Consider the following 27,834-nt stretch of genomic DNA (forward strand, 5'->3'; position numbering starts at 1 on the left):
AAAGTCATGGGCAATACTGACTAAATTCAGATAATAGCAGGAATTGTCAAAGTAGTCTATTGTTTTATACCAACTACATAGCCTTCTTTCACCTAGCCACTTTAAGCAACATTCATTTTAAAGAGAATATATTATATGAAGAATTTTCAAATACAAGCATACTCTAGAGATATCAGGGAGTGGGAGAGAAAGATCATCCCCAGCCCTCAGAAAACTCATCTGTTTAAAAGGGTTTGTTTTATTATTTTATTTTAATACTCTGTGGAAACTACTTTCCTTGCATACTGACAAACCATGAGAAATGAAAACTTAAAACAAACAAACAGTCAGAATGGTCACTACCAACACACCATATTCAATTGGTGCTAGGGGAGCTTTTAACTGTTATTAATTGCAGTTTTACTTTTATTTTTTTAAATACTGCAGTGAAAAGTAAATACATGCTGAGCAAAAACATGAGTGTGGTAATTTCAGAGCTCATGGGTTCAAACATTTCACGCAGCCACAGACTTGATACAAAAAACTAGCCCTTTTTAAAATACCTATGGCTTTTGTTCTCTGGCAAATATCTATTTTATCAGTAATGCCAGCAGGCCTCATCTGAAATCAAGACCCCATAGTGCTATGTGCAGTATATACCAGCCCTGCCTGAAATCAAGGCTCCATTCTGCAAGGTGCAGTATGAACGTACACACACAGCCACTGCACTACAGGTCGTACACCAGAAACCTACATAAGTGAAACAAACCTGACTACAGAACAAGGAGATCTGATTCAGTCATTTGTCACAGAGTTGCCAACTTTCTTATTGCACAAACGGGAACACCCTTGCCCCACCTGCTTCCCTGAGGCTCCGCCCTCAGCTCTTCTCTGAGGTCCCTCCCTCTGCTCACTCCATCCCCTCCCTCTGTTGCTTGCTCTCCCCCACCCTCTCTCACTTTCACCAGGCTGGGGCAGGGAGTTGGGGTGCATGAGAGGGTGAGGACTCTGACTGGGGGTGTGTGTCATAAATGGATAGGTAGGTAAGGGTTAAGTTTCTTTTACCTGAAAAGGGTAACCGAACACCTGACCAGAGGACCAATCAGAGAACTGGATTGTTTAAAGTCAGGGGCGGGAATTTGTATACTCGGGGTCTTTGTTGTTTTCTTAGCTATGAGGAAACAAGTCTTCTTCTAATTCTCTCCTAATACTTCTTCTAAACATCTGTAAGTACCCAGGAACCGCAAAGTAATTCAGCTATGATGGTCTTTGGGGTGTATTTACCTGTATGTTAATTTGTTGTGCTGGTTTAATTGGGCTATCTTTTAAATCAGACTGTTTCTTTATATTTTCTTATAAGCAAGAGCCTGTATTGAGTTTCTTAATGCAAGATGATTGTTTTATATTTTCTTTCTTTTTTTCTATAAAGTTTTCTTGTTAAACCTTGTGAAAGTTCTTTTCCTAGGGAGGCAAAGGGAAAAGCCAGGCTGTGGGCTATTTTCCTATTTGGGTCCAGGGAAAGAGCAGACTACGGGGAAAGAGACGAAGAATTCTCTCTGTTCTCTGGTGGTTACAGTTTTTCCCTCGTTCCTGGAGCAAGGGGGGTGGCAGAGCCCAGCTGTGGGTATTTTGCATCTCCATTGTCCTGAGGGAAGCAGAAAAGCTGGTTTCTTGGGTCACACAGGTTAGCCGCGAGGCAAGCCTGATAAGGAGGGGGAAGGGGTTATTTTCCCTGCTTTTAGCATCCAAGGGATTGGGAATCTGGGTGTCCCACCAAGGGAGGGTTGGGGACACCAGAGGGAGGAAAGGGGGGATCAGGCCCCATAGATTAATTCCTGATCTGGTGGCAGCGAGAATATCCAAGCTGGTAGTGAGCTTGGGGGAGTTTCAGGTAAGCCCCCAAACTTTGGACGCAAAAGTCCAGGTTTGGGACAGGACCAGACTGGTGGACACTAAAGTCCAGGTCTGGGACTGGACGGCTAGATTACCACAGGGTGCGGGCTCTGGGGTAGGGCAGGGATGAGGATTTTAGGGTGCAGAAGGGGGCTCAGGGCTGAGGCAGGAGGTTGGGGTGCGGGCTCTGGGAGGAAGTTGGGGTGCAGGAGGGAGTTAGGGTTGCCAATTTTCTATTTGCACAAAACTGAGCACCCTTGCGCCGCCCCTCCTACGAGGCCTCACCCCCTGCTCACTCCACCTCCCCCCCATCGCTCACTCTCCCCATCCTCATTCATTCATTTTCACTGGCCTGGTTCGGGAGCTGGGTTGCAGGAGGGGGTAAGGGTTCCGGCTGGGGCTGGAGATGAGGGGTTTGGGGTGCAGAAGGGTGCTCTGGGCTGGGACTGAGGGGTTTGGAGAGCAGGAGGGGGACCAGGGCTGGGATTGGGGAGCAGGGGGCAGGTCAGGGCTCCAGCTGCGGGTGCTGTCTCTGGGGTGAGGCTCGGGAAAAGGGTTTGGGGTGCAGAAAAGGGCTTCAGGCTGGGATTGAGGGGTTCAGAGGGCAGGAAGGGGATCATGGCTGGGGTCAGCAGTTGTGGTACTGGAAGGGGTCAGGGGTGCAGACTCCGGGCAGTGCTTACTTCAGGTGGCCCCTGGAAGCAATGGCATCTTCTCCCCTGGCTCCTACGCAGAGGTATGGCCAGGCAGATCTGCGTGCTGCCCTGTCGCCAGGCGTCGCCCCCATAGCTCCTGTTGGCCATGTTTTCTGGCCAATGCGAGCTGGTGCTCGGGGCAGGGGCAGCACGTGTAGCTCCTGTGGACACCCCTGCAGCTAGGAACCAGACCTGCCAGCCGCTGCCTGCCTTAGTCCTGCTGCACTGCTGACCAGACTTTTAATGGCTCGGGTCAAACCACCAGTGTCCCTTTTCAACCAGGCATTCCGGTCAAAAAACAGACGCCTGGCAACCCTTGTCATACAATATATGCAATCAGTCAACGTGGCAGAAGCCATGTTATTTCACTTTGCTGACAAAAAGCAGTTTCTCTTGTTTCTAAAGGTGTTTATTTTGTTGGGTTGTTTAGATTATGATCTAGGCCTTAACTCCGGAGCTTCGGCCTTGGATGTCTGCAAAAACTGGAAATTCTGCAGCAGCAGCAAATTAAAAAAAACTTGGGTATTTTAAATAAATTCAGATAGCAAGATCTTGGTGCTATGTATTTTGATATTACATATAATTTTTTATTGTCACCAGAATTTCCATCTTTGAACGTGCCACGGATTTTGAAAACTGCACTGTAAAAATTGCTAGGGATGAAAAAGGAACTTTGACAATTGGGAAAAGGACAGTTGTAGCTTTTGACACATGAGAATATACCAGAGCTGGTGGTTGTGTTTTAAATGCAAATAGGAAACTTCTCCTCTTTTCTTCCTCTGTTGTGGGAAAGATACTTGAAAAACAATAGTTTTGGGAAGATTGGAAGACCTGGACTTATAATCTGAGACAAGTAAGGCGAAGATTTTGGCATGATTATTTTTTTAGTAAGTCACCGACAGGTCACAGGCAATAAACAAAAATTCATGGAAGTCCACGATCTGTCTGACTTTTCCTAAAAATAATCCTGACAAAATGGGGAGTTGCAGGGGGATCCAGCACCATGGCTGCTACGGCTTGGAGCTCTGGGGCTGGCAGCTGTGGAGGGCTCCGCCACCTGCGGCAGTTGAGAGCTCTAGGGCCCCACTGGCTGACAGCTCCAGCCCCACAGCCCTGGAACTGAAGCAAAAAATATCACAGAGGTCTCTGGAAGTCATGGATTCTGTGATGTAATCATAGCCTTAGGTCGGCAACCTCTGGCATGTGGCTCGCCAGGGTAAGCACCCTGGTGCGCTGGGCCAGTTTGTTTACCTGCCAGCAGGTTCAGCGGACCCGAGCTCCCACTGGATGCAATTCACCATCCCAGGCCAATGAGAGTGGCAGGAAGCCACAGCCAGCACATCTCTCATCCGCGCCGCTTCCTCCCACCCCTGTTGGCCTGGGAACTGCAGCCAGTGGGAACCGCGATTGGCCAAATCTGCCGACACGGCAGATAAACAAACTGGCCCGGCCTGCCAGGGTGCTTACCCTGGCAAGCTGCGTGCCAGAGGCTGCCGACCCCTGAAGTAGTGTATCTTATTATCCACCCACCAGTACATTCAACAATGACTACAGTGCATTAGCTGGATATTTCAGTTATAAGCTGAAGTGAGCAGCAGCCAAATAGTTAATGATGAAATTTAAGTTGCCATTACTAGGTTTCAGAGTTAACACATTGATACCCTTGTGAATTCAGATCTCTTCAAGCTATTGTGTCAGGCTGCTTGTCTCCATACAGGAAAGCAATACAGCATTGATTTACATTCAGCTCATGTTTGGTACAAACTTTGCAAATGTCAAGAAAACCTAGATTCTGCAGCACACTTCCTCAGTGACATGAGGTATATGAGTGGCAAATTCCACAGCCAAGAACAATGAGAATCACAAGGCTCAAATTCTGAAGCGGTGAATGGATAAAGTGTCAAAAAACCAATTTGTATTGGAAGAAGCATGCTGGGTAAATACTAGCATTAACAAGTTCTAATGTGTGATTATCTAAATCAGAATATAGGTCTATTTGGTATAAAACACATTTTAACACCTGGATACATTTTATGGTATGTGCTTCTTCAAGAAGCCAGGAAAACTGTTCCATCACATGAAGTCAGTACTCTCCACTGAGTTAATACTCAAGTGCCCACCATTTTGCATTGGATTTGGAAACTCTTAATTGCCAGTGACCCTGGATCTTATGACAATTTCATCTACAAGTTGGTGAATGGCTGAAAAAAAATCCATTAAGTTCAGATGAAAGATTCCATATTCATTGTATTTGCGACTGCTGCAATTTGAATGGTATTTTCACCTAGTCAGGCATGAAAGCTATTTCACTGCAAGCTGAACTCTTTTCGGAAATCCACTAGCATCTTTAATGCAACAAACCAGCAGGTGCAAGAGGACAGTCCCATGTTTGTTGATGCAGAATGAGATTAAAGATTCTCAGAAAGTCTTGGCCAGTCCTCTTTGGCTGTGTATATCCAGCATTATCCTCTTTCATGTCACAATTCTCCACTGACTACATAATAATCTGTATGTACTTATTTACGATCTGCAGGAAAGAAGGCATTGAAAGCTGTACTGAAGGAATAATGAACTGCTGCCATTGCTGATTTTAATTTTCTTCCTTAGCAAAATCTAGGTATTTCTAATAAATCAAATCTCCAAGAGAATTAAAAAATTCCAATGTCCCCCAGACATCTTTCACAATCATTCCAACAGCTTCTGATCCCCAGTTCTCTCTCTTCGTATAAGGCACTCCAAGAAATCCATATAACCACAGTGATGCTGTCTAGATACAGAAATATTGCCCCCGGGTAAGAGGGAAAATAACTACTTCATATAGCATTTTTCATTTCCATGTTATAAACATTTAAGCTTCAGAACATCCCCAAGAGATAAGTAAGTGTTATTCTGCCCCTTTTATGAAGGGAAAAAGACAAGATCATATTCACTTTCTTAAGGAGTCTGAAAGAGACTAGGAAGATCTTCACTACAGTCTGGTGTTCCATACTGGCCCAATTGTAAACTTCCTGCTACGCTACTACATCTTGTCATGGATGGTGACTTTCTCTTGGTAGCCCATCCACCAGAAGACCTCAAGGATTTATTTGAGATCTGCCTTTGTATGAAAATCAGCATAACATCAGAAGGAAGCACAGTCTCAGAGCAGGGGACCAAAAGTCAAGGTATCTGGGTTCTATTCCAACTGCTGTTACTAACTCACCACCACACTTTCAAACATTTTAATCACTCTGAGCCTCACTTTTTCATTGTATAGCTGGAACCATCACATAAATAAATACATAACTCTCAGAGTGAGATCTTAGAGTCTAGGTGTAAAAACCACAAGCAGTTACAATCCACAAAGGACACTCTTCTCTGCCTACATTTTAGCCTTTTTTTTGCAGCAGATTATATTTGCAGCATCTTTTTTATCGCTGTCAGAATCAGAATTTTTGTAACTTATCACAACTTTTAAAATTTAAAATTTTCTTTCAGAGAAGCCAACCCTTCCTAAATGGGTATTTAGAAAGTAGGAAGCAGAAAACCAGTGCACATATCACTTAAAGGGGAAACTGGGCCTCTCTTTTCCTTTATATGGATCTTGAAATAGGATTTAAACTTTGCTATCACTAACTGCATCGTTCCTCTTTACTGAAAGGTCTATTATGCCTCAGTGTTGTCCAAAGTATCAAAGTCAGAGAACTGCAAGGGTAATGACTGGAACTCATCCAGTGCATGGAAAGGTTTTTCTGCTAGTTGTTCCACCTCCCCTGTTATGATTTAAGAAGATAGAATTACCATATCCAAACACAGCTGCATTTACAAAAAATATGTTTTGTTTTTAAATGCCTGGAAAATATGACTTTCTTCTCTTCTCCTCCAGCATTATGTCTCCACTATAACAATTCAGATACTAGTAGGGGAATATTTGTTTCTATATCCCACAAAATGACAATGAGCTTCTAAACCCACCATCTGTTTATGGTTAGACTGTCCGAGGAGCCCATATGAAAAGAGGAAGCAGATACATAAAGAATTGGGGGCCTCTCCAACAGAGGGATGGCCATAAGGCCTGGTCCTGCTTCCAATGAGGTCAATGGTAAAATTTCATCCGTTCAACTGGAATAGAACTGGTCCCATCACGATTACAAAAAGCTAAAGCCTCAATTAAAGATGGCTGAGAGCATCCCCTCACACATTTTTCCCCACCTTAAAAAGATAAACTTGGGATCTTTTGCAGACAACTTCTGCCAAACCAGCCTACTCCAAGCAACTGGGTGAGGGACAGCCTCCCTCTGTTTCTACATCTTGCAAGATTAGCATGATACAAGAAATTTAGTAGGATGAGAAAAGTTGGAGTACATCTGAAAGAACTATTGTGTAGTAGATGCAACCACAAAATTTTAACTGTGTCGAAGTATGCAATGCAGATAGTCTTTGGTGCACTGCAGGGGCTAAAACGCTTACTGCTTAAAATAGAATCAGAACAAAACTTATGTCATTTTTAGGGCAAGTATCTCCATATGGGACATGTTTTTCCTTAGTGCCGACAGTGGCACTACTTGTTGATAAAAATGTTAACAGGCCTGTTTTGATCATTTATTATAATTTGAATAATCTGAGGTTTGCCATTATGAAATCTCAAGATACAGCAGTAGTTTTTAAATGGCGATTCCCACAACAGATACTATCACTTGAACCTGCTTTCATAAATATATGGATTTGAGTCTGTCTCCTGTAAAACTGGTAACAGTGTTTGCATAATAGATCATTTTATCAGATATGTCCCCACATGCTTGAATTTTAGAGCAGGACTGAGATTTAAATTCTGAGGTTTAGAGCTGTTAAATAATATATGCATGCAAAGTGTTCATAAGCCTAAGTTATGTTGACAGTTCAAACACAAAGAAAGACCCTCTAAACATATAAATGCAAATAGTTTTAACAAATTCTAAAAGTTCTGATAGAGATTCATGTAAAAAAAATCTATTTACTTCTACTGGGAACTACACTAACTAGTCATTTGTATAATTATTCAGGCTGATTCACCCATCTAAAAATTTTATTTGAAAAGAAAAAAAATTATTGCTGTTCTTATAAACTTGTTCTCTGATCTTAAAAAGATGGGCCAGTTGTCTTACTTTCTCCTTTTTGTCTCCTTCACTATATATCATAGAATTAATCAGAATTAACTACAAGAAATATTTAATTTTTCTAATGAGTTTTAAGTTCAAAACCAAACAGAGTTCAGCCCTCAGGATGATCTTCAAAAAATAAAAGATGAAGCCATAAAGGCTAAAAAGCTAAAATCCAAAGCTAACAGAACTCCAAAGGCTATTCCAGTAGAGGGAGAGTGGGAAGTTTAACAGAAGCGACCAGCGGATGCTCCTATTGGGTGGTTGATGCTGTGTCTTGTCAAATAATAAAATAGCATATTGGAAAAAGTCATTTTCTTCTTCCATCTCCACATTGCCACAATGCAGTAATCCTGGAGGTATGGACAGTCTGCAGAGAAAGCCTTCACAAAGGCAGCTGGCAGGAAATCCCCAAGCTGTGAGAAAGTGCGTCCACAAAACAAAATTCTTCACCTAAGCATACCCAGCTATGCTCAAGTTCACGTCTGGATTTTAAACAAATAAGCCTATTTTAGCAACCCCTCTCTCCTGCTTTTACTGTTGCAGTGTGCGGAATTCACACTACAGTAGGCTTACATCAGAACTAGCAGAGTTAAAAACTAGGCTCAGAATTGACTTTTACCCAGAAAGCAGCACACAGTCTTTCAGGCACAGCATTAGGAAGTTACGGAGCCAACAGAACAGACAGGCCAACAAATTGGAGATAAGAGGGATCAGAATGCAAGACCCGGGGATACTGAGTGGAGTTACAGAAGCACAGAGGTAACATCCAGGGTTGAAGCTAGCCAGGAGGTGTCTCAGAAAAATAAAAACAGAGAAGAGTAGAGAGTGTCAAAGATAAAGCCTTGAGACTCCTCATAGCAAAAGATGAGGGATAACAGAGAGCCTCCCTCAGCAGTTATAATAGTTAGAGAGAAGTGTGGTAGAGATATGCTTCTTATGCTAAGAGCGCCTCCTTTCACAACGATGAGGTGTGCTGGGTTGAGTTTATAGCTCAAAAGGTAACTGATTATGATCGATAGTTTTCCTGAGACAGGTCAGTTAGTTATAACACAGTTCTTTCACAATGGAATAGACCCCAAAGTTGGATTCCTGGCCCTTTTAGGTGCCATTTCAGCCTTTTTGTAAACAGTGGAATCTCACTTAATGTACCTGATGAACCTAAATAGAAAACAAATTATTTTAACCTCTTTGGTAAAGTATGTGAGGGTCATGTATGACAACTTATCTATTGGGAAGCACAAATTCAACAGTTAAGGAATCTATTAGTGAAATAGATGGTGAGGATAAAAACAAACAATAACGATTAAGGCTGCGAGTCTGTCACTGAGGTCACAGATTCCATGATTTTGCGGGACCTCCGTGACTTCTGCACTGCCGGTGCAGCTGGTCTCAGGGGTTGCCAGAGCAACAGCGGTCCCAGGGACCACCCTGGAGGCCTTCAGAGCATAGGTCCCTGGAGCCTCAGAGCAGCAGGCGGCTGGAGGCAGTCAGCCACTGCCGTCAGTGCAGGGGCTAGCCGTCAGCCCCTGGGACCCATCCAGAGCAGTGGTGTCTCGGGGACCTTCAGTGCAGCGCCCCCCCGCCGAGGCCCCAGGAGCTGCTAAGTTTTAGTCAGTGGTATTTATAGTAAAAGTCATGGACAGGTCATGGGCTGTGAATTTTTATTTATTGCTCGTGACCTGTCCATGACTTTTACTAAAAATACCCATGACTAACTATGATCCTTTGGGGTGAGGGAAAAGAGGGAAAACAGTGAGAACATTCTGAAGAACTTCTGAACTGGTATAAGATCTTATAGAGTTGGATCATTCCTGTACTAATGTAACAGCCACTGTCTTAGCAGACATTGGGGACTGAACCACGGACTTCTAGAGCTAAAAGGATGAGTCTCTGTATCTTACATTAAAGATCCAGACTCTCCAACTGTGAGCTGAATCAGACTTGCATCATCTGTGGAGTCTTATGAGCACAGAGGAAGACGCACCACTCTCTGACAAGTGGGTTGCAATAAGATACTATTATTTAAAACAAACACATGCAGGACTCAACAAAACGTTTGATGAGGCCCATTGAAGAAAGCCAGTTTGGAATCCCAGGATTTGTACAAATAAAGCTTGAAACAAGTATAAATGCCCTTTGTGGAATATTTTAAGTATGGCCTGCATACTTGCTTAGCAACCCAAATGATCTCTTACGGTCAAACTAGACTGTAGTACACGGATATGTGCAGGAGAATAATCCATTGTATAAGGTTATTGCTTCAATTTTAATCAGCTAGCATTTACACTGGCAAGTCACTGAAACAATGCAGGAGGGGAACTGTATACATGTAATGCTGTAGAGCATAGAACCCACAATAACTCTCACAGTTTACCTTTGTCTATGTGGTAGATATAGGTCTCCTGAGTCATTGCAGAGAGAAGATGCAAAACATTGGTGTAAATCCGAACTTTGTCATCACTATTATCCTCCCATGTATAATCCTGGATCACATTGAGTAGTCCTCGCACCAGAAACAACACTCCCTGTTCTGGATGGTCCTAAAGAACAACCAAGAGACAGACTAATAATCAGCGAGAGGTTTGAGGTTTTGGTTTTTAAAGTGCAGCAACATCTGAGACAGCAAAATACAATACAATTAAAGCCGTCAATGACTTTTCTGAAGCGTGTTTCCTAGCAAACCCATTTAAAACACATTCTAAGAGAAAATTATAACATCTTTTTGACCCATAATAATCAACCTGGTCTAGGCAGCCGCAGCAGACAAGCTTTGAAATCCTTTGCTTTCTAATCTGAGGCGGAGGCAAACAAAATTAGTTGTCAACTTCTTAACAGCTGAACTTCCAAAATTACACACTCTAGTTAGATTTTTTTTTTTACTATTATTTCAGTAAACTACAAAAACAAGTATATTACTCATGTAATTATGAGTCTTAGAAGAAAATATACATTGGAAGGCACCAAAGATACAGAATGGGAATGGCCTTTTAATATTAAAAGAAATAATTAGAAGCACACCAACTTTTAGAAACAGTTAATTCTTCTTAAGAGTAGTTTCAACACTGCACCAACCTCAAAAAGAGCTGGGATGTGGTGGTATTACATATCAGCACCTCTAGGACAGCCACATGGTAATAGGAGTGAGTGGAGAGGAGAGGCCATCAGGGACAGGATAGAGGTATTGAGGGATGGAAGCAGGGAAAACGATAGTCCCTGGAAGCCCTGCCTCTCACTGGAGAAATCTTTCTGCACAGGCCGATCTAAATGTGGGGCCTGCCCTCCCTTCATTGCCAATTACTGCCATAGGCCAGGACACTTCATGCTCCTTCCTGACCATTTTCCCAAGTGCGAATTTAATTCTGAAGTTACCTCTCTTCAGTGCCACACCTGCACAACGGAGGCACAACACACTGCTGGCTAGCCACTCTTCTCGCTCATTCCATAGTCAATACAATGCAGGGAGACACCATGGATTCTGGCAGAGCACAAGGAGCAAACAAAGAAAGCAGCTTGGCCAACAACACTGTGTGATATTGCTGCACATGTGGGTAGAGTGGGAAGGGGCAGCAGAAAAAGTGGGAGAAAAAACCCTGCTCCAGTGTGGAGGGAAAGACATTTTTTTAAGACAATAAAAGGAAGAGAAGGGCCAAAAAATCAGTAAGACAAAAGTCATGACATGATACTAGGTGGCCCACATTTAAGGTTGCAAGTGAGTTTCCACTCTGAGCCCAATTTTAACCCAAACGAAGGAATGTCAGCCTCAGAAGTGGTAAATTAGGCATGGGCCCCAAGGGAGACTTGCTTCGTAAATGGGTTTTTAATCCTGGTTATAACATGGGTGGTTTCTATCAGTGTTTAAAGTGCTATCATTTTCATAGTAAAAATGGAACTTCTGAATTTCTTCACTTAGATAGGTTTCATCATTAGATCTTTATCATTAAATTAAGATAGTTGTTTCTTATCTTTCAGTAATAATTGCTAATGCTCAGAACAAACTTTCTTATATCTGCATGTAAAATACGCCTCTGAGTTAAAACCTGGAAAGGAATGCAATTGTAGTATTTTGTAAAAATCTGTCTACTTCTCCAAAAGGGAAAATTATGACCACGGGCAGTTCCTAATTATTATCTCCAACTTGAAAACACCACCAGTTAAATGATACTACCTCTAAGGTTAAACTCATTCATAACAATGGACAGAAGTAAATAATAGTCAAAGCTTTGCACTGTTTTTCTGTTGTTGGTGTACATCCAGATTTTACAAAAAGGTTGATCTACATTACAGAGACAACTTGGGTGAGGTAATCTCTTTCATTGGACGAACTTCTGTTGGTGAGAGAGACAAGCTTTCGAGCTTACACAGAGCTCTTCTTCAAATCTACATTATGTTTAGTAGCAAAACAATCCTTTCTGGCAATCTACTAACTCTTGCAGCCTTTCCAAGATGACTGTCTTCAAAATGGATTTGATTTAGTTCTGTTGTGGGAGCAAAGATGATCCAATGGGGAAAGCACTAGCTTAGGCCTCAGGAGACCTAGGTTCAAGTCCCTGATGTGTGTTACGGATGTCCTGTGCAACCACAGCAAAGTCACTTTACATCTGTACCTAAGACAGATGAGAATCTACATTAAGTTTACTATTAAACACTGAAACAGTTAACTGAGAGAATATATTTGGGTTGTAATTTCATTCTATACCCTGTAAACCACAAAAGAAGGGAAGACAACTTACTACACCTACTCAGAGTAATGGATGTGGAAAAGGTCTTTCTATAGTTAAGTCAAAGCTGTCGCATATGATTTTTGCATTACAAAAGAGAACATGTAGACAATTTCCAACCTGCTATAGTAAGAAAGCCTCCCTTTGCAATCCACACATCAACAGATTTAAAGTTAAAAAGTGAATCCTGTTTTCATTAAGTAATCTTGAATAGCTGAAGCCACATGGTAAATATGACACATTCATGAGTTTACAAACTCATGTATGTTAAAAATTTGCTGAATTCCTGAATATACACACATTTATTTGTCACTAACCTCTTGGCACAAGGAGGCAAGAGTTTTGGGGCAAAATTCATCAGCTTTTAGCATCAGGACCACTGAACTATGAGTGCCAAGGAATTAATGGCACAGACTCAATGATTCACCCATAATACCAACCATTAAGCAGCTGACTAGCCTTTAAAATGGTGGATGCAAAATAGAATGAAATTAATCTGGAGACAGTCATCTACATAAATCCTACCCACTGTGTGAGGGTTCTGTAATACAGATGTTTAACCAACAGGATGGACAAAATTAGTTATTATTACTGCTTTCCAAGTTTCCCCTTTCTACTGTGCACTGGGGAAATAATCTAATATGCAGATATACCATAATAGTTTGCAGTTTCCCCAAATTGAATCTCATTTTATTTTCTGCTCATATTTCTAACTGTGCTACAGAAGGTGCCTTTTTACTTATTTATTTATACTCACTGATGCTCGCAATAGCTCAAGTCATTTTATTGCTTAATAAGGAATGTTCTGTAAATCCCTTAGGCTGAGAAAAAGTACCATGCCAGTACTGTGTGGAAACATGCACTAGGAGGGCACTGAGGATTCTCTTCAGAGACCTTTTAGATGTGATGGACATTCAGTTTTGAACCCATGAAGGACAACTAAACTCAAAGAGTCAATACACTTCTCTGTAGCCCCACCAATAACTGTAACAGCCTTTCTACAGGCAAAACTTTTCACATTCATCTTCCCCCACTCACAATGGGCTCTTTTAATGCCAGATGCAGCAGTGCTCTATTCTCATTCCTCCTGCTCAGTACGTACTGGATGTGACACCATCGGGGTGTGAGAGAAACGTAGTTTGGGAGGCAGTACCATCTATATGCAGATGACACTCAGCTTAAGGCATCCTTGACACTGAATCAAGAGAGAGTACACTGTCCATATTTTCCCCAAGAACCTGGCTGGATGATGCTGAGCAGGTTGAGACTTAGTCTAGATAAAGATTGTTTCAGCCAGCTGGGAGAAACAACCAGAGAACGTGGTGAGGTTAGTATCTGACCCCTCCCTCGTATTGATGAAGTGCACATACCCTGTCCCAAAGAGGTTCACCATCTAGGGTACTTCTGGATCCTTCCTTGTTTCTAGAGTTTCAAGAGGCTCATGAGGCATGAAGTACCTTCTGCTCCCCTCTCTTTATCTAGTTGCTCTAGGTAGGAGGTTCACAGCTATTTTTCTCTGATTATACTGATTCAGACGTGGCCCATGACTCCATTATCCATGTCTGTGTCACTTCCTGATTAGACCACTGTACCCACTGTGACGGTCAGTGCCCCCCATAAGGCTTTATGAAAATATGCTTATAACACAACTGGAATATGCTTCATGCAAAAGGTCTCTTGTAAGATATCATTACAAAGCTTATAATCTCCTCTTGCATCTAAAACTATGAAAACATTCAAGATACCATATGGGCAATGGCTTCTACCTGTAAAAACTATTTGTCACGCATGGACACGTGACTTGACCAGGTAACTCCAGAACTCCATTTTGTAGCTGGACTTTGTACAGGGAAGAGGAGGGGGTCTTCACTCACAAGAGAAAGTCTATTTAAACCCCTGGAAGACCCCTCCATTTGGTCTTCAGCTGTCTTAAGAAAAAAGAAAAAAAAAGCCTCTTCACCCCCAAAGATACCTGAAAAAAACTGAAACAAAGAACAGTAACTGCAAGGAGCATAAGTGAGTGCTGAACCCAGACTAAAAAAAAATTAATCTGTAAAAGGAAGCATTCTGCAACTGGTGAGGATTCTATCTGTATTCAGTTTGATTAAATATAGACTTGTGTGTTTTATTTTATTTTACTTGTTAATTCACTTTGTTCTGTCTGTTACTACTTGAAACCACTTAAATCCTACTTTCTATATTTAATAAAATCACTTTTCACTTAATTAACCCAGATTATGTATTAATACCTGGGGGGGGGGGGGCATCTGTACATCTCTCTCTATCAGTGTTATAGGAGGCGAACAATTTATGAGTTTAGCCTGTGTAAGCTTTATACAGGGCAAAACGAATGTATTTGGGTTTTAGACCTCATTGGGAGTTGGGCATTTAAGTGTTAGAAACAAAAACACTTCTGTAAGCTGCTTTCAGGTTAAGCCTACAACTGTTAGCGGACATGGTTCAGACATGGGTCTGGGTTTGCAGCAGGCTAGCGAGTCTGGCTCAAACCAGGTAGGGCACTGAAGTCCCAGACTGACAGGGCAGGAAAGCAGGGGCAGAAGTAGTCTTGGCACATCAGTTGGCAGTTCCCAAGGGAGTTTCTGTGATCCAACCCATCACACCACCCACCTTTGAAGTGCACTCAAACGACAGGCACAGAACGCAGCAGCGCATCTGCTTAGCACCTTTATCAGCAGAGAGCATATTTTACCAGCGCACCAAAGACTCCAGTGGCTCATTGTTCAATTCCAGATACAATTCAAGGGGGCGATAGTGATCTGCACACACTTACACACTCTGGATCCTAGCTATCTGAAAAACCTCTCGTCTCTCAGTTAAGATCAGCTGGGCATTCGAGCTAGCTGTCCCCAGATTTGAATGTCTGGGAGTTTCTGGCAGGACAATGTCAGTAGTCTCCGATTCAAATTCACTTCCTCTGTCAAACAGAGTCTGTTCACAGGTTTTTGCCTTTTGAAGAATGGGGTGTGTTATGATGAAACTACAGGATTACGGTTTTACACTGACTGTGCCCAAGTAACTTTGGACACTGTGTTTCAACTACTGTTTATGTGCTTTGATATATAAAAACAGAAATATTTTTTTTAGTTTAAAAATACACAGTATTTATAATAAATCATGTAAGAAATACTCAATTTAAAACAAGGTCTGGTCTATGAGCGTTAGGGATTAAATGCTCCACACTTCAATTCGTGCTAAAGTTACTTACAGGCACAATTAATAAAGTGGAAAAGAAATTACAGAAGAATTCCAGGAGGAATGGTTCAGAGGGCCGCATCTTCCCATCTATATTGATCATCTTTGGCACTTCAGGAACGAGGCTCACTGCAGCTTTGAAAAAAGCATCAGCTACAAAAAACAACATTAAAATAGTTACATCATCACCACAGCAGTTGAATTTACAAACATGCCTGTGATTGAAAGACTGTTTAGAGTATCTGTTATAATTAAGTATCAGAGAGGTAGCCGTGTTAGTCTGTATCCACAAAAACTACAAAAACAATAACTGTTTGTTATAATTAAATGTCACAAGGAGAGTGAAGTAAAATCCTTCTACTGGGGAGACAGACAAGCTTTTGAGCTACACAAAGTTCTTCCTGAGGTTCTCTTCCTCTGGATACATTTCCTAGTCCTGCAGAAGAGCTCTGTGTAGCTTGACAGTTTCTCTCTCTCACAAACAGAAGCGAGTCCAATAAAAAATATTACTTCACTTAGCTTGTCTCTCTAATACCCTGGGACCAACATGGCTACAACAACACTATATGTAATTAAAAGTCTCAGTTGTTCTTAAGCAAAATTTTTAAAAACACCTAAGTGATTTTCCAAAAGAGCCTAAGAAGCTTTTAAATGTTTTCCTTGGTTTCCACTTTACCTACCTAGCAGAGTACCGGATTAAAAAGGATAGACTCTCCAGCTCAAATCCAGCCATAATACAGTACATAATTTATAAATATTTTCAGCCTTCCCTTATATTCAGTGCTGTTTTAACCCGGAGATCAGTGGACTGACTGATCTAATAAGAAGCTCTTTTTATCTCCAACTTCTGTGATTTACAGAGGCCAATGAAAATCAGAGGTGGTAAATGCAGTTGTTATAATATGCTTAAATGTTACATTCTTTAATTAAAACAGGATTATGAAAGGAAAAGTAGTACCAGAGGTGCTGCCAGCTACCAAGATTTGAGGACTCCTCTGAACAATCATACTACAGGAATGCTTTAAATTTTCTTCTATTTGTTTCCACAAGTTTGAAGATGTAGTCACTAGTAAAGCACAGCAAGGAATAAATTGCTCTGTAATCCCGAACAAAATCAACTAGAATTTCTACGCTTCAATTACATTTCTAAACAGTACTGACAAGACGGTATTCCTAACTTCCACCATGAAGTTCTTTTGTAACAGTGTTTGCTGGGGTGGTCTAGCAAGTAGTAATGACCTCACATCATCTTTTTGGCCCCAAAGTATTTAAGCCCCCATGTTTAAGTCCCACTGAAGTCAATTATCCAAGGACTTCAAAGCACTTTTCAAAATTGGCTTCTAAATCCGTTAGGCATTGCAATGCTGTGCACAGCAATTCCTAAACATCTTTTAAAATCTGAGCCATAGTGACTTGTGCTAGGCCAAAAAGACAATCAACTGCAAAGTGAGAATCCGAAACCAAGTCTATTGATTCCTAGAGAAGGAGGAGAGCGGATACTCAGGGGGAAAGGATGGAAAAATTTCATAACCCAGAGATCCCACTGATATCATGTATTGTCATTTCCAGGATAGAAACTTGCTCTGGAAAAATTTACTTGGACACGAGGCTCTAAGCAAATTTGCTAAAGATAGAACCACATGATATCAAAACCAAGTTTGTGAGGAATACCAGTGAAACATTTGCTTTAGAAAATGTTTTGTTCTTATGATTTCTTTCCAGCATACACTTGTGTGACCTTCTAAACTTTTCACTGTTCAGACCACATGCTTCCTTTTTAGCTTGCATATCTATTTCAAGGGGATGTTTTTATTTGTTTTGAAGATATATTAATTCACACAGTTGGCCCAATGGGAGATAAGTAATCTCTCTCAGAATGTTATTGAAAGAGAGAGAAAAAGCAGGAGCAGATGTTCATTCTAGAACAAACAGATTAGTTGTTATCATTTCCGTAGTTGTCCTGTCCCTAAAAAAATACACATGCCCCACATTATCACATAATCAGAAGGTGTATTGAGAATCTGCATAGTATTTCTCTAAGCCCAACACATAAAATAGAAATCTTGCAGACCAAGCCTGCTTGGTTTACTCTCTTCTTTCTTTTAGGAAGAAAAAAATGGTTTGGGAGCAAATCTTCCTAAACAATATTTTGTACTAGCACCAAAATACACATCTCACCACTCTGACCCTGGATAGCTGCAGTCTGAGTAGATTTACACTCAATGTTCCACTATTTCAGAGAACAAGAGCCTTCTCCCTATAGAATGGCCATAACAAGCAACTATCTCCTGGTTGAGTTTCCTAGGTAACTCTTTAGATACTGATTGTCTTATTGGAGTTTCTGGTAAGGACAGGAAGTCCCATCTCCAGTCTCAGACAGACATTCCTTAGAGTGACAATATGCTATTTAATCCCAGTCCCGCTCGATCTCTTCTTTGCAGAACTAATGGTCTTTGTTTAAAGACAAAAGTGACAGGACAATGTTTCTAAAAATAGAAAACAGCTATGGAAGGACTGAATTACGTGATTAATACAGAATATAGAGTTGGCTTCCTTTTTTCTTAGGCTTTTTAAATTTGGCCAAGCAAATTGCACATGTTTACTACTGGGCCAACATTTTTAGGGAAGTGCTCAAACAATTTGGGTTATTTGTTTGTTTTTTATTGGTGGAGGAGGAATGAGAAGGGAAGGGGGAGCAATCAGTTTCCTCCATTTCCCATCTCTCAGCCAGAAAGCTCTAACTATATTCGGCCCTTCCATCATATCCTTATTTTAAAAAAGAGACTTGTACAATATTTTATTTCTGCTGTTCTCGGCCTCGGCACAGGGACAGGTGAGAGGGCATCATTTGTGACCATCTGTTCCTAAACTGGTCTGTCCATATTACGAACAATAAAATGGTTGTTTAACTTAAACACTAAGTTTACACTTATCCAAGGCAAATATGCTTTACAGAGAGCAAGAATTAAACCATTCTCTAGAACATCTTAAGACGGCGAAATTTATGAAATCAATCAGTTGAGACACAGAATATTCCCATTATTGCAGGAAAAAAAAAAAAAAGTCTTCAGAAAGATCAATTATTCTTAAAACTACTCTACCTTTTTTTCCCTTTGTAAAGAGATAGTTAAACTATATGAGTTTTAAGAAAGAAACACTCCTTGAGTGTTTAGTTTGGAGTAAGATTAGGGTAAACAATACATGATATCATGAAAATGCTAATTATTCCCTTAAGCATGAAATAAGTGTCAATATGTATATTTAGATATAAATTACCATAATTATGAAGCTACATAATCGGATAAGCCTCATCTTTACACTAACTTTATAAAGTATCTTATTGTGCAATTGCTTCAAAGTACAGTTTAAGGCAGTGGTTTTCAAACTTTTTTTCTGGCGACCCACTTGAAGAAAATGGTTGATGCCCATGACCCAATGGAGCTGGAGATGAGGGGGTTGGGGTGTGGGAGGGGCTCAGGACTGGGATGTGGGGGTGAGGGCTGCAGGGTCGAACCAGGAATGAGGGATTCAGAGTGTGGGAGGGGGATCTGGGCTGGGGCAGGGGTTTGGGGTACAGGAGGGGGTCAGGGCTCTGGGTTGGAGGTGCAGCTCTGGGGTGGGGCTGGAGATGAGAGGTTTGGGGTGTAGAAGGGGGCTCTGGGGACCTCAGGGCTGGGGGCTGCGTGCGGGAGAGAGTCAGGGCTCTGGGCTGGGGATGAGGGGTTTGGCATGCAGGAAGGGGCTCCAGGTTCAGGGAGGAAGGAGGGAGGGCTCAGGGCCAGGGTAGCACTCAAAGCCCCGTGGGCCCCCTGCCTAGGAGCTGGACCTGCTGCTGGCCACTTCTGGCGCACAGCGCGGTGTCAGAACAGGTAGGAACTAGCCTGCGTTAGCTGGGCAGCACCACTGACAGGACTTTTAATGGCCCGGTCGGCGGTGCTGACCAGAGCCACCGCGACCCAGTGCCTTACATTCCGCAACCCAGTACTGGGTCGCAACCCGCAGTTTGAAAACCACTGGCTTAAGGGATGCACCAACACCTCTGGCTTATGACAGATGTGCAGGAAGGCACAATGAGAAGAATGTGCGCTCCAGTTTAGAGGAAATGGGCTCCATACTGCTGTGTTCCACGCGAGATCAGTTTCTTAGCTTCTATTCTGATCCTGTTTGCTCCAACCCTGTTAATAAAAATATGCAGAAGCTCTTTCTGTTTGAAAAAGTTTCTCACATAAGCCAAGTGTTTCATTCTGCTCCTAAAGTGAGCCACTGTAAGGGGATGAGGGTAGAGCAGAGTTCTCATTACAACAAATCATCATGATGAAGTCTTCCTAGGCTGTAGTTAATATCTTGTGCACTGCACCGAACACAACATATTTCATGCTTCACTGAATTTATCCTTCCACAGCAGCTCCTTCATTCCAGTTGAACACAATCTATAAATCCTTCCACCTGCACATATGTGGCGACCTTCAGGCTGAAAAGAACTAATGGCCTGCTCTAAGATTGAGTACTTTTGACAATATTTCACTACAGAAAAGCAAGCAAAATTCCTTTGTGGATGTCTTCTTTTAACAATTTCAGTGTTATGTTAAAAAAATGCTTGTAATTTGTGAGGGTGTATAAAGTAATTGTGACAGTCTGAGTTTCCATCCAATTTGCAATTCTATTTCTTAAATTGCCTGGATATGAAGTCTCAGGCTGGCCAAAATCAGTGGGAGAATTGAGGCCACTGGAGATGAGAAAATAATTCACAACTCAAAAGACTTCTCCAAGGAGAGAGTGAAAGTATGAGGCTTGCCTATCTAGTGATATATTAACAAATATAAACTATATTCAGTGATCGTTAAGACTGCATCAGGACACACAGGTGCCCACCCAAAATCATAAAAGCAGGGGAATCAGTAGTTAAAAGACTTCTGCATTTTTGCCACCTTAATTTTTCCTACAACACTGTCAATAACACACTCCAACACCTTAAAAGCTTTTGCTTTCATCTCCAATGGATATTGAAAAGCAATACATTCCTCAACTTTATCAACCTTCTGCTCTAATGTAAAAGTTTAACAGCAACCTCACAGGTTCCTGCATCAACATATTGGCACATCTGACTATCATACACTTTAAGTATGAGGGAAGTTAAGCTCCTTTAACACAGCTCAGGACACCAGGAAGGTTTTGTAACCTTCCTGAACATTACAGCTCTGTAATGTGTTTCACCTTTACATTACTCTTTCACATTCTGCTCCTTAACTTCATCTTAATGTAGTTTTGTGTCTAAGAATTACAAAAAGAGTTCTTTGAAATGACAGGGTGGAGGATGGAAAAACTGAATATTTGGTAAACTGGAACATATAATGGGAATTATTTTTACACAAAAACGTAATGTGGATGAAGCCTGTTTTGATGCTAGTTGTACAAGGAATTTGGATTATAAATCTGAGTTTCTAAAAAGGACTTGAAACTACAAAACAAAAAGCTCAGACAGGTGTAAGTGGAAGATGCACTGAATCATGAGGAAGATCCGAGACCTTACTCCTACCAAGAACAATATAGGCCATTTCCAGGATGCCAGATTTTTAAACCTTTATAATTAGTTCAAAGTCACTACAAGATTTAGCCTCACTAGCTGGATGTTGCATAGTTTCTAAACTGGTCGTGACATACAGTGGGGCAGAAATACCAGCTTTGGCATGCTCATAAAGGCACAGGCAGAGAGAGAGAGTGAGCGAGCGAGCACGCGCGCACAATCACCCAAGAGGTACTGAAAAACCACTAACTGTGATCCTTGAAAGAACAGGAAAAAAGTTCAATGATCAGGAGGAATATCCACCTCTAGAGACTTCACTTAACGGTAATACTTCACCACCATCACAACTAATTTTTCCGCAAGTCAAGAGAGTCATATTTTAAACCTTCTTTACCAGTAGTCCTCTTCGTTCAGATTCTGTCACACATGCTTTGTTACCCTAGTGGGACAAAAGGGCTTAGAAAGAGAAGAGGGGAATCAAAGGACAAGGAGCCCCAAGTTTTAATTCTAACCTTAGCTTCCCTGATGCCCTTACGCCCCCAACCTCTCTGCTTCAGCTTCTTCATATGTGAATTGGGGAGAATACATATTCATCCCACATCTCCAAATGCCATGGAAGATCTAAAAAACTGTAAGTGCTAATTAATTATTACTCTTAATAAGAAAGCCTATTTTAATGATACAGGGAAAAAACACTTCAGGCCATAAAATCTTTTCAACAAAGCTACTTATTATTAAAATAGTTTCACACCTGGGCATATCTACTGCTTGGCTATAAGATATTGATGCAGAAGCAACTTTCTCTAAGGAAAAAAAATGTTATCAGTTTAGGCACTTCACAGCCTCCATTTATCCGAACTGCGGTGAGTTTGAAAACTTTTCAGTTCACTAGGGAAACTGCTTTTTAATGTTTCCATCTCAATTTAAACTGCAGAAAGCCAGAACTTTTAGATCAACCTTGGCAATATGCACTTTTGAACTCTTGATTTAGATGTGTCTAACAAAATTAAAGAACTTTGAGTAAACTTGGAAGACCTCCCCACCACCACATGCAATTTCTACTTTTCTCAATCCCTTAGTGAAATTAGTCATACATAACAGCTTGAATTGGTTGGATTCCTCAATTCACACATATTGTGCCTAAAGCTAAACAAGGATTTAGCAGCTTTAGAGGTAAAAATGTCACTCAGCCCTATACTGTCTGAAAGTTGTTTCATCATCACCCACTCACTGAATGGTAAGAGACCTATGGTTAAGAATCACATTGTCCATTTTTCAGGAGGCTACAGCATCATCTCCATGAGGGAGAGGAGGAGAATGTATAATTAAAATATTACCCAGAATTTTAAATCCTGGAAAAGTGACATAATGGTGTATGCATTTAATCCCAATTTGGTCCAAAGTACTACCCATGACAAGCAGCATGTCTGATAAGGATTTGTTATTCAATTTTGACAACATGCCACCATAGAGAAGTGTGTGTCAGTCAGTCAGTCAGTCAAGGTAACTGGGGTATGTTCACCCCCTCTGAGTCAGTATCTGCTTACTAAGGTGACATCCAGAGGCTCCACAGTAAACGTATTATAGGTATTTAGATGATCTTTTGCTGCAGAGTTTAATTAAAGTACTATTCCATTTGAGTACCCTCCAGGGGGACGTTGGGGTACTATCTACATACTTGGTAGATTGCACAGGCCAAAGAAGGTTGGGAGGATTATAAACTCCAAAATAGAATGAATGGTGTGCTCAGCCATACCCTGTTTGGCTGGACTTCTTGTGCTTCTCCTTCTACATAGACTGTTGCGTTCCTTGGCCTCAGTCAGCAAGAGATATAACTTCTTTAGCTCAGGCCTTTGTGAGCTTTGGAAGGAAATTGGCTAATCCACAGATCTCTCTCTCATCAACTCAAGATGATCCATGTCAGGTCCTGAAAGCAGAAAACCTTCACCTTGAGGGCTTCAGTGGCTGTTAGAAGGCTAACCTTCAACTGCTGTACTGATGGGAGTTGTCTTTTTTCACTATATTGCCACTTGCTACACAGCACCTTCTAGACTTTGACTCCAGATCTCTGTGCTGCAGGAAGCAGGAGGAGAGTAGTAGAAGTAAAGACATAAGGAAGGCTCAATAGGAAGCTAAAGAGCTGAGAGAAGAAATGCTGGAATTTCCTAAAAGAAATAGCTATTGATAAACACTGGCACTCAGAGGCTGCCTCACATTGCTACTATGGAGGTAGATACTTCTAAGCACAGAATCAGTGGATCTTTGCCCAGCCCACCCCAATAACTTTAGATGCATCTATCAATGCAGGAAAAGGCCCACGAGTGAAGCATTAATGGACATTGCAATGGTAGTGGTAATGCCCATTGCTTACAGACTGCATGTCTAGTCATCTCCCTGTGTAGTCTGCAGTAGAAACACTGTCTGCAGCACTTCTGCATAACAGTAACTGCAGCACATTTGGTGGAGAGTAAACTAAAATTCCAACATACATGAAGATTTAACAACTCTCAAACAGCTCTCACTTCCGTTCTCCAAGGCACCCAGGGAATTTCATCACTCCAGATTCTCCACTGCCCTGAATCCAATGTACAAAAAACTCTGAATACAAATATAAACACCCACATGGTATTTACTGAATTGGTTTCTGAAAACTGCCTTTTATAACTTGGCCACAAGACTTCTTTGAGCCAATTTGACCCATTAGCATTCTCCTGGAAAACAGCCACCAGCGTAATCTAAGGACAAGCAGGCCATATAGTTTCAAAAATAACTATAAACAGCTCAGTGTAAATATGCCAAGAAATAACCACATGGGTAATCACACAGGATGACGAAGCTGCAGGCTTCATGTCAAATGTAGATGGAGTTCAACAATGCAGCCCTTACTCACCTTCATTAGGGAGGCATTGGCTCATCAGGGACTTCAGGTCCCAGCAGGAAATGCTCTATCTCAGGGGTGGGCAAAGTACGGTCCACAGGCCAGATCTAGCCAGCCAGCTCCACCACGCGGCTCAGCCCTGCTCCATCCGGGGCCACACCACGAGGCTCCTGGAAGTCGCAGCATGGCTCTGCTCTTGCTCCAATGGGAACTGCAGGAGAGGTGCCTGCAGATGGGGCAGCTCGCAGGCTGTCTGGCCGTACCTCTGCGTAGGAGCCGGAGAAGGGACGTGCCACTGCTTCCGGGAGCCGCTTGAGATAGGTGCCACTCGGAACCTGCATCCCCCCTTAGCCTCTCCCCATGCCCCAATCCCCTGTCACAGCCCTGATCCCCCTCTTGCTCTCCAAACCTCTCAATCCCTGCCCAGAGCCCCCTCCTGTACCCCAAACTCCTTACCCCCAGCCCCACCCCAGAGTCTGCAACCCTCCTGCACCCCAACCCCAATTTGATGAGCATTCATGGCTCGCCACACAATTTCTATTCCCCGATGTGGCCCTCGGGCCAAAAAGTTTGCCTACTCTTGCTCTATCTTGATTCAAGCAGCAGTTATACAGATCAAAGTGGAGTAATTTCACACTGGGACCGGTAGACTTCTTGGTTCGGCTTTTCAACACCGAGGATGAAGCACCTGCAAACTGCACCTTCATAGGCAAAGTAGATTCAACTTGCCAGTTCTGAATAACTTAGCTAAGCAGTGAAGTGTTGCCAGGAGTATTGAAGGAGACTATCAAAAAGCAGATTAAGATAATTTTGAGAAAGGAGTAAAAATTTCATATTACCGTATATACTCATTCATTAGCCAGCCCCCTCAAGATGGTTAGGTAAAAATAGCAAAAACTGTATGACCCTTTCATAAGTTGACCCTATATTTCAAGGGTTGGCAAACTTTGGCTCCCGGCCGTCAGGGTAAGCCGCTGGCGGGTTGGGATGTTCTGTTCACCTGGAGTGTCTGCAGGTGTGAAGCCCCTCAGCTCCCTGTGGCTGCAGTTCACCGTTCGCACCACTTCCCGCAGCTCCCATTGGCTGGGAACGGCAAACCACGGCCACAGGGAGCTGAGGGTCTCCATGCCTGCAGACGCTCCTGGTAAACAAAATGACAATGTATTAGATATTCAATTCAATGATTCCATAGTTTAAAATAATCAAATTTTGATGTAGGCCCGTTTATAAGCCGACCCCCGTTCTTTGATGTGTCACTTTTTAACCAAAAATATTCGGCTTTTGAACAAGTATATACGGTAATTCACAGTTTACAGAAATCAGATGCTTTCCAGCGACTGATAAAAATAAATCCAGCAAGAATCAATTTGACTGTACAATTAAATACATGTGCCAATCAGGTAACAGCTAAATTCCATTTTCAAGCAAAGACATTAAAAAAAATCCTCAACCTTCAGAAAAACACATGGAGTCTTTAAAATGCCTCCATCTGTAGCATCAACATGTGGTCTATCAGATCAATAACATGTTATCCTAGAGCTATGTCACGTCCTCCAATTTTATGTCAAGCCAAACCAAATCAGCAAGAGCTAGATTGCAGATATACGTTGCAAGATTTCACTCTGAGCTTGGAGCTACTACTAAGTGTATTTTATTAACACATACAGTATTCCATGCAGCGTCAGTTATTTGAGTGAATCAGCATCAATCTGGCATTGATTCAATTAAGGATCTAGTTTTACACTTGTTGCTATGCATCAATCAGTACTAGTTGTGTATCTATTGGAGTTTGCTATGCTTTCTCTTGAGATACACGTCTCATACAGATACATATCCTGCTCCAATCCTGCCCCTGTTGAAATCAGCATCACCAATATTTACTTCACGGAAAGCATTATCTGGCTTTGAGAGATAAAGTAGCTAGGGTGACTAGACAGCAAATGTGAAAAATCGGAACGGGGGTGGGGGTGGGAGGGTAATAGGAGCCTATATAAGAAAAAGACCCAAAAATCGGGACTGTCCCTATAAAATTGGGACATCTGGTCACCTTAAAAGTAGCTGGCTGAAATAGCATACTGAGGAAGTATAAAGCCTAAAAGTAATGGAAGATGGAAAGGATCAGTAAGGAAAGCTACCTCTTAGAGGTCAGAAAATGTAGGGGAAAAATGGGAACTGACAAAAGCCAAGCAGAGTTGGATACTGCAAATGAAATTAAAACCAACAGTAGAAGGTTCTATGACCATATAAATAAAAAGAAATCAAGGAAAGAAGTGAAACCATTAAACACTGAGAATGGGGTGGAGATTAAAGATAATCTAGGAATGGCCCAAAATCTAAATGAATACTTTGCCTCAGTTTTTATTAAAAGTAATGAGGAGCTTAGAGATAATGGCAGGAGAGCGAACAGAATCAAGGATAGAGAAACAGAAATTACCACATCCGAGGTGGAAGTCAAACTCAAACAGCTTAATGGGACCAAATGAGGAGGCCTGGAAAATCTCCATCCAAGAATATTAAAGGAACTGACACATGAAATTGCAAGCCTAACAACAGGGATTTTTAATGAATCCATAAACTCGGGGGCCATACCCTCTGACTGGAGAATTGCCTAAATATAGTAGCTATTTTTAAGAAAGGGGGGAAAAATGATCCTGGAAACTACCAGCCCGTTAGTTTGACCTCAATTATATGCAAGGTCTTGGAACAAATTTTGAAAGAGAAAGTAGTTAAGTAAATAGAGGTAAACAGTAATTGAATAAAATACAGCTTGGTTTTATTTGATCTGGAGGATCTTGAAAGCTGGAGTAACAGAAATGAGATTAAATTTAACTAGTGCAAACTTGTGCACTTAGGGACTAATCTCAAGAATTTTTGCTACAATATCAATTGGAAGTGACAGAGGAAGAGAAAGACCTGGGTGTATTGGTCAATCACAAGAAGATCATAAGGTACCAATGTGATACAGCTGTGAAAAAAGCTAATGTAATCCTAGGATGCATTTCCAGTTGGTATAGGGAAGGGTTATTGCCTTTATACAAGGCACTGGTAAAACCTCATTTGGAACACTGTTTGGAGCATGGTGTCAAACCAAGTGGTCTGTGACACACGTTTCCAATACTAAGTAAGTAAAGAGGGGAAGACACCACAGGAGCAGAATTAAGGTACTCTAACTATAAATCTATATTTTCTGGGTCTTAGATTCAAGTTTTTGGTTTTAACACCTCAACAGTCACGAAAAGTAATACGCACTCAAACACTGAGATGTGACTGTAACATTACCAAAGAGTTCTGTGTGGAAATTCATATTAATTGTCTAGAGTAAACTGTGGCCCGCGGGATGTTGATGTCCAGCACTCGAGCTTCGGCCGGGGAGCAGGACTGGGGACTTGCTGTGCTCCAGCCAGGAAAGCGGGACCGAGGCCTTGCTACGCTCCACTCGGCACTCGGGTTGGGGGAGTGGGACCGGGTTGGATGGGTCAGGAGTTCTGAGGGGGTCAGTCAGGGGGTAGGAAGTGGGAGGGGGTGGGGATCAGGCAGTTTGGGGAGGCACAGCCTTCCCTATCCGGCCCTCCATACAGTTTTGCAACCCCAATGTGGCCAAAAAGTTTGCCCACCCCTGGTCTAATGATTACACTATGTGTTTATACATCTGGGTCAAATGATAAGAGTACATCTAGCCCAGTATCCTGTTTTCCAACAGTGGCCAATGCCAGGTGCTTCAGAGGGAAAAACAGAACAGGTAATAATCAAGTGATGCATCTCCTGTTGTCCAAGTTCTCACATCAGAAATTTGGCAATTTGCTGGGGTGCCGTG

General features: G+C 41.9%; 1 protein-coding gene across 4 annotated transcripts in view; it reads right to left on the bottom strand.

Moving 5' to 3' along the window:
• Positions 1-27,834, bottom strand: part of VPS35L (VPS35 endosomal protein sorting factor like) — a 114,838-nt gene that overhangs the window by 15,197 nt on the left and 71,807 nt on the right. For all 4 annotated transcript variants that reach the window (XM_075069250.1, XM_075069253.1, XM_075069252.1 and 1 more), the window contains 2 exons: positions 15,632-15,771; positions 10,062-10,227 (listed from right to left, as the gene is read on the bottom strand). In XM_075069250.1, the coding sequence (XP_074925351.1) occupies positions 10,062-10,227; positions 15,632-15,771 (306 nt within the window). The remainder of the gene's footprint in view (positions 1-10,061; positions 10,228-15,631; positions 15,772-27,834) is intronic.

This window comes from Chelonoidis abingdonii, chromosome 9 (assembly GCF_003597395.2).
Source record: "Chelonoidis abingdonii isolate Lonesome George chromosome 9, CheloAbing_2.0, whole genome shotgun sequence".
NCBI lineage: Eukaryota > Metazoa > Chordata > Testudines > Testudinidae > Chelonoidis > Chelonoidis abingdonii.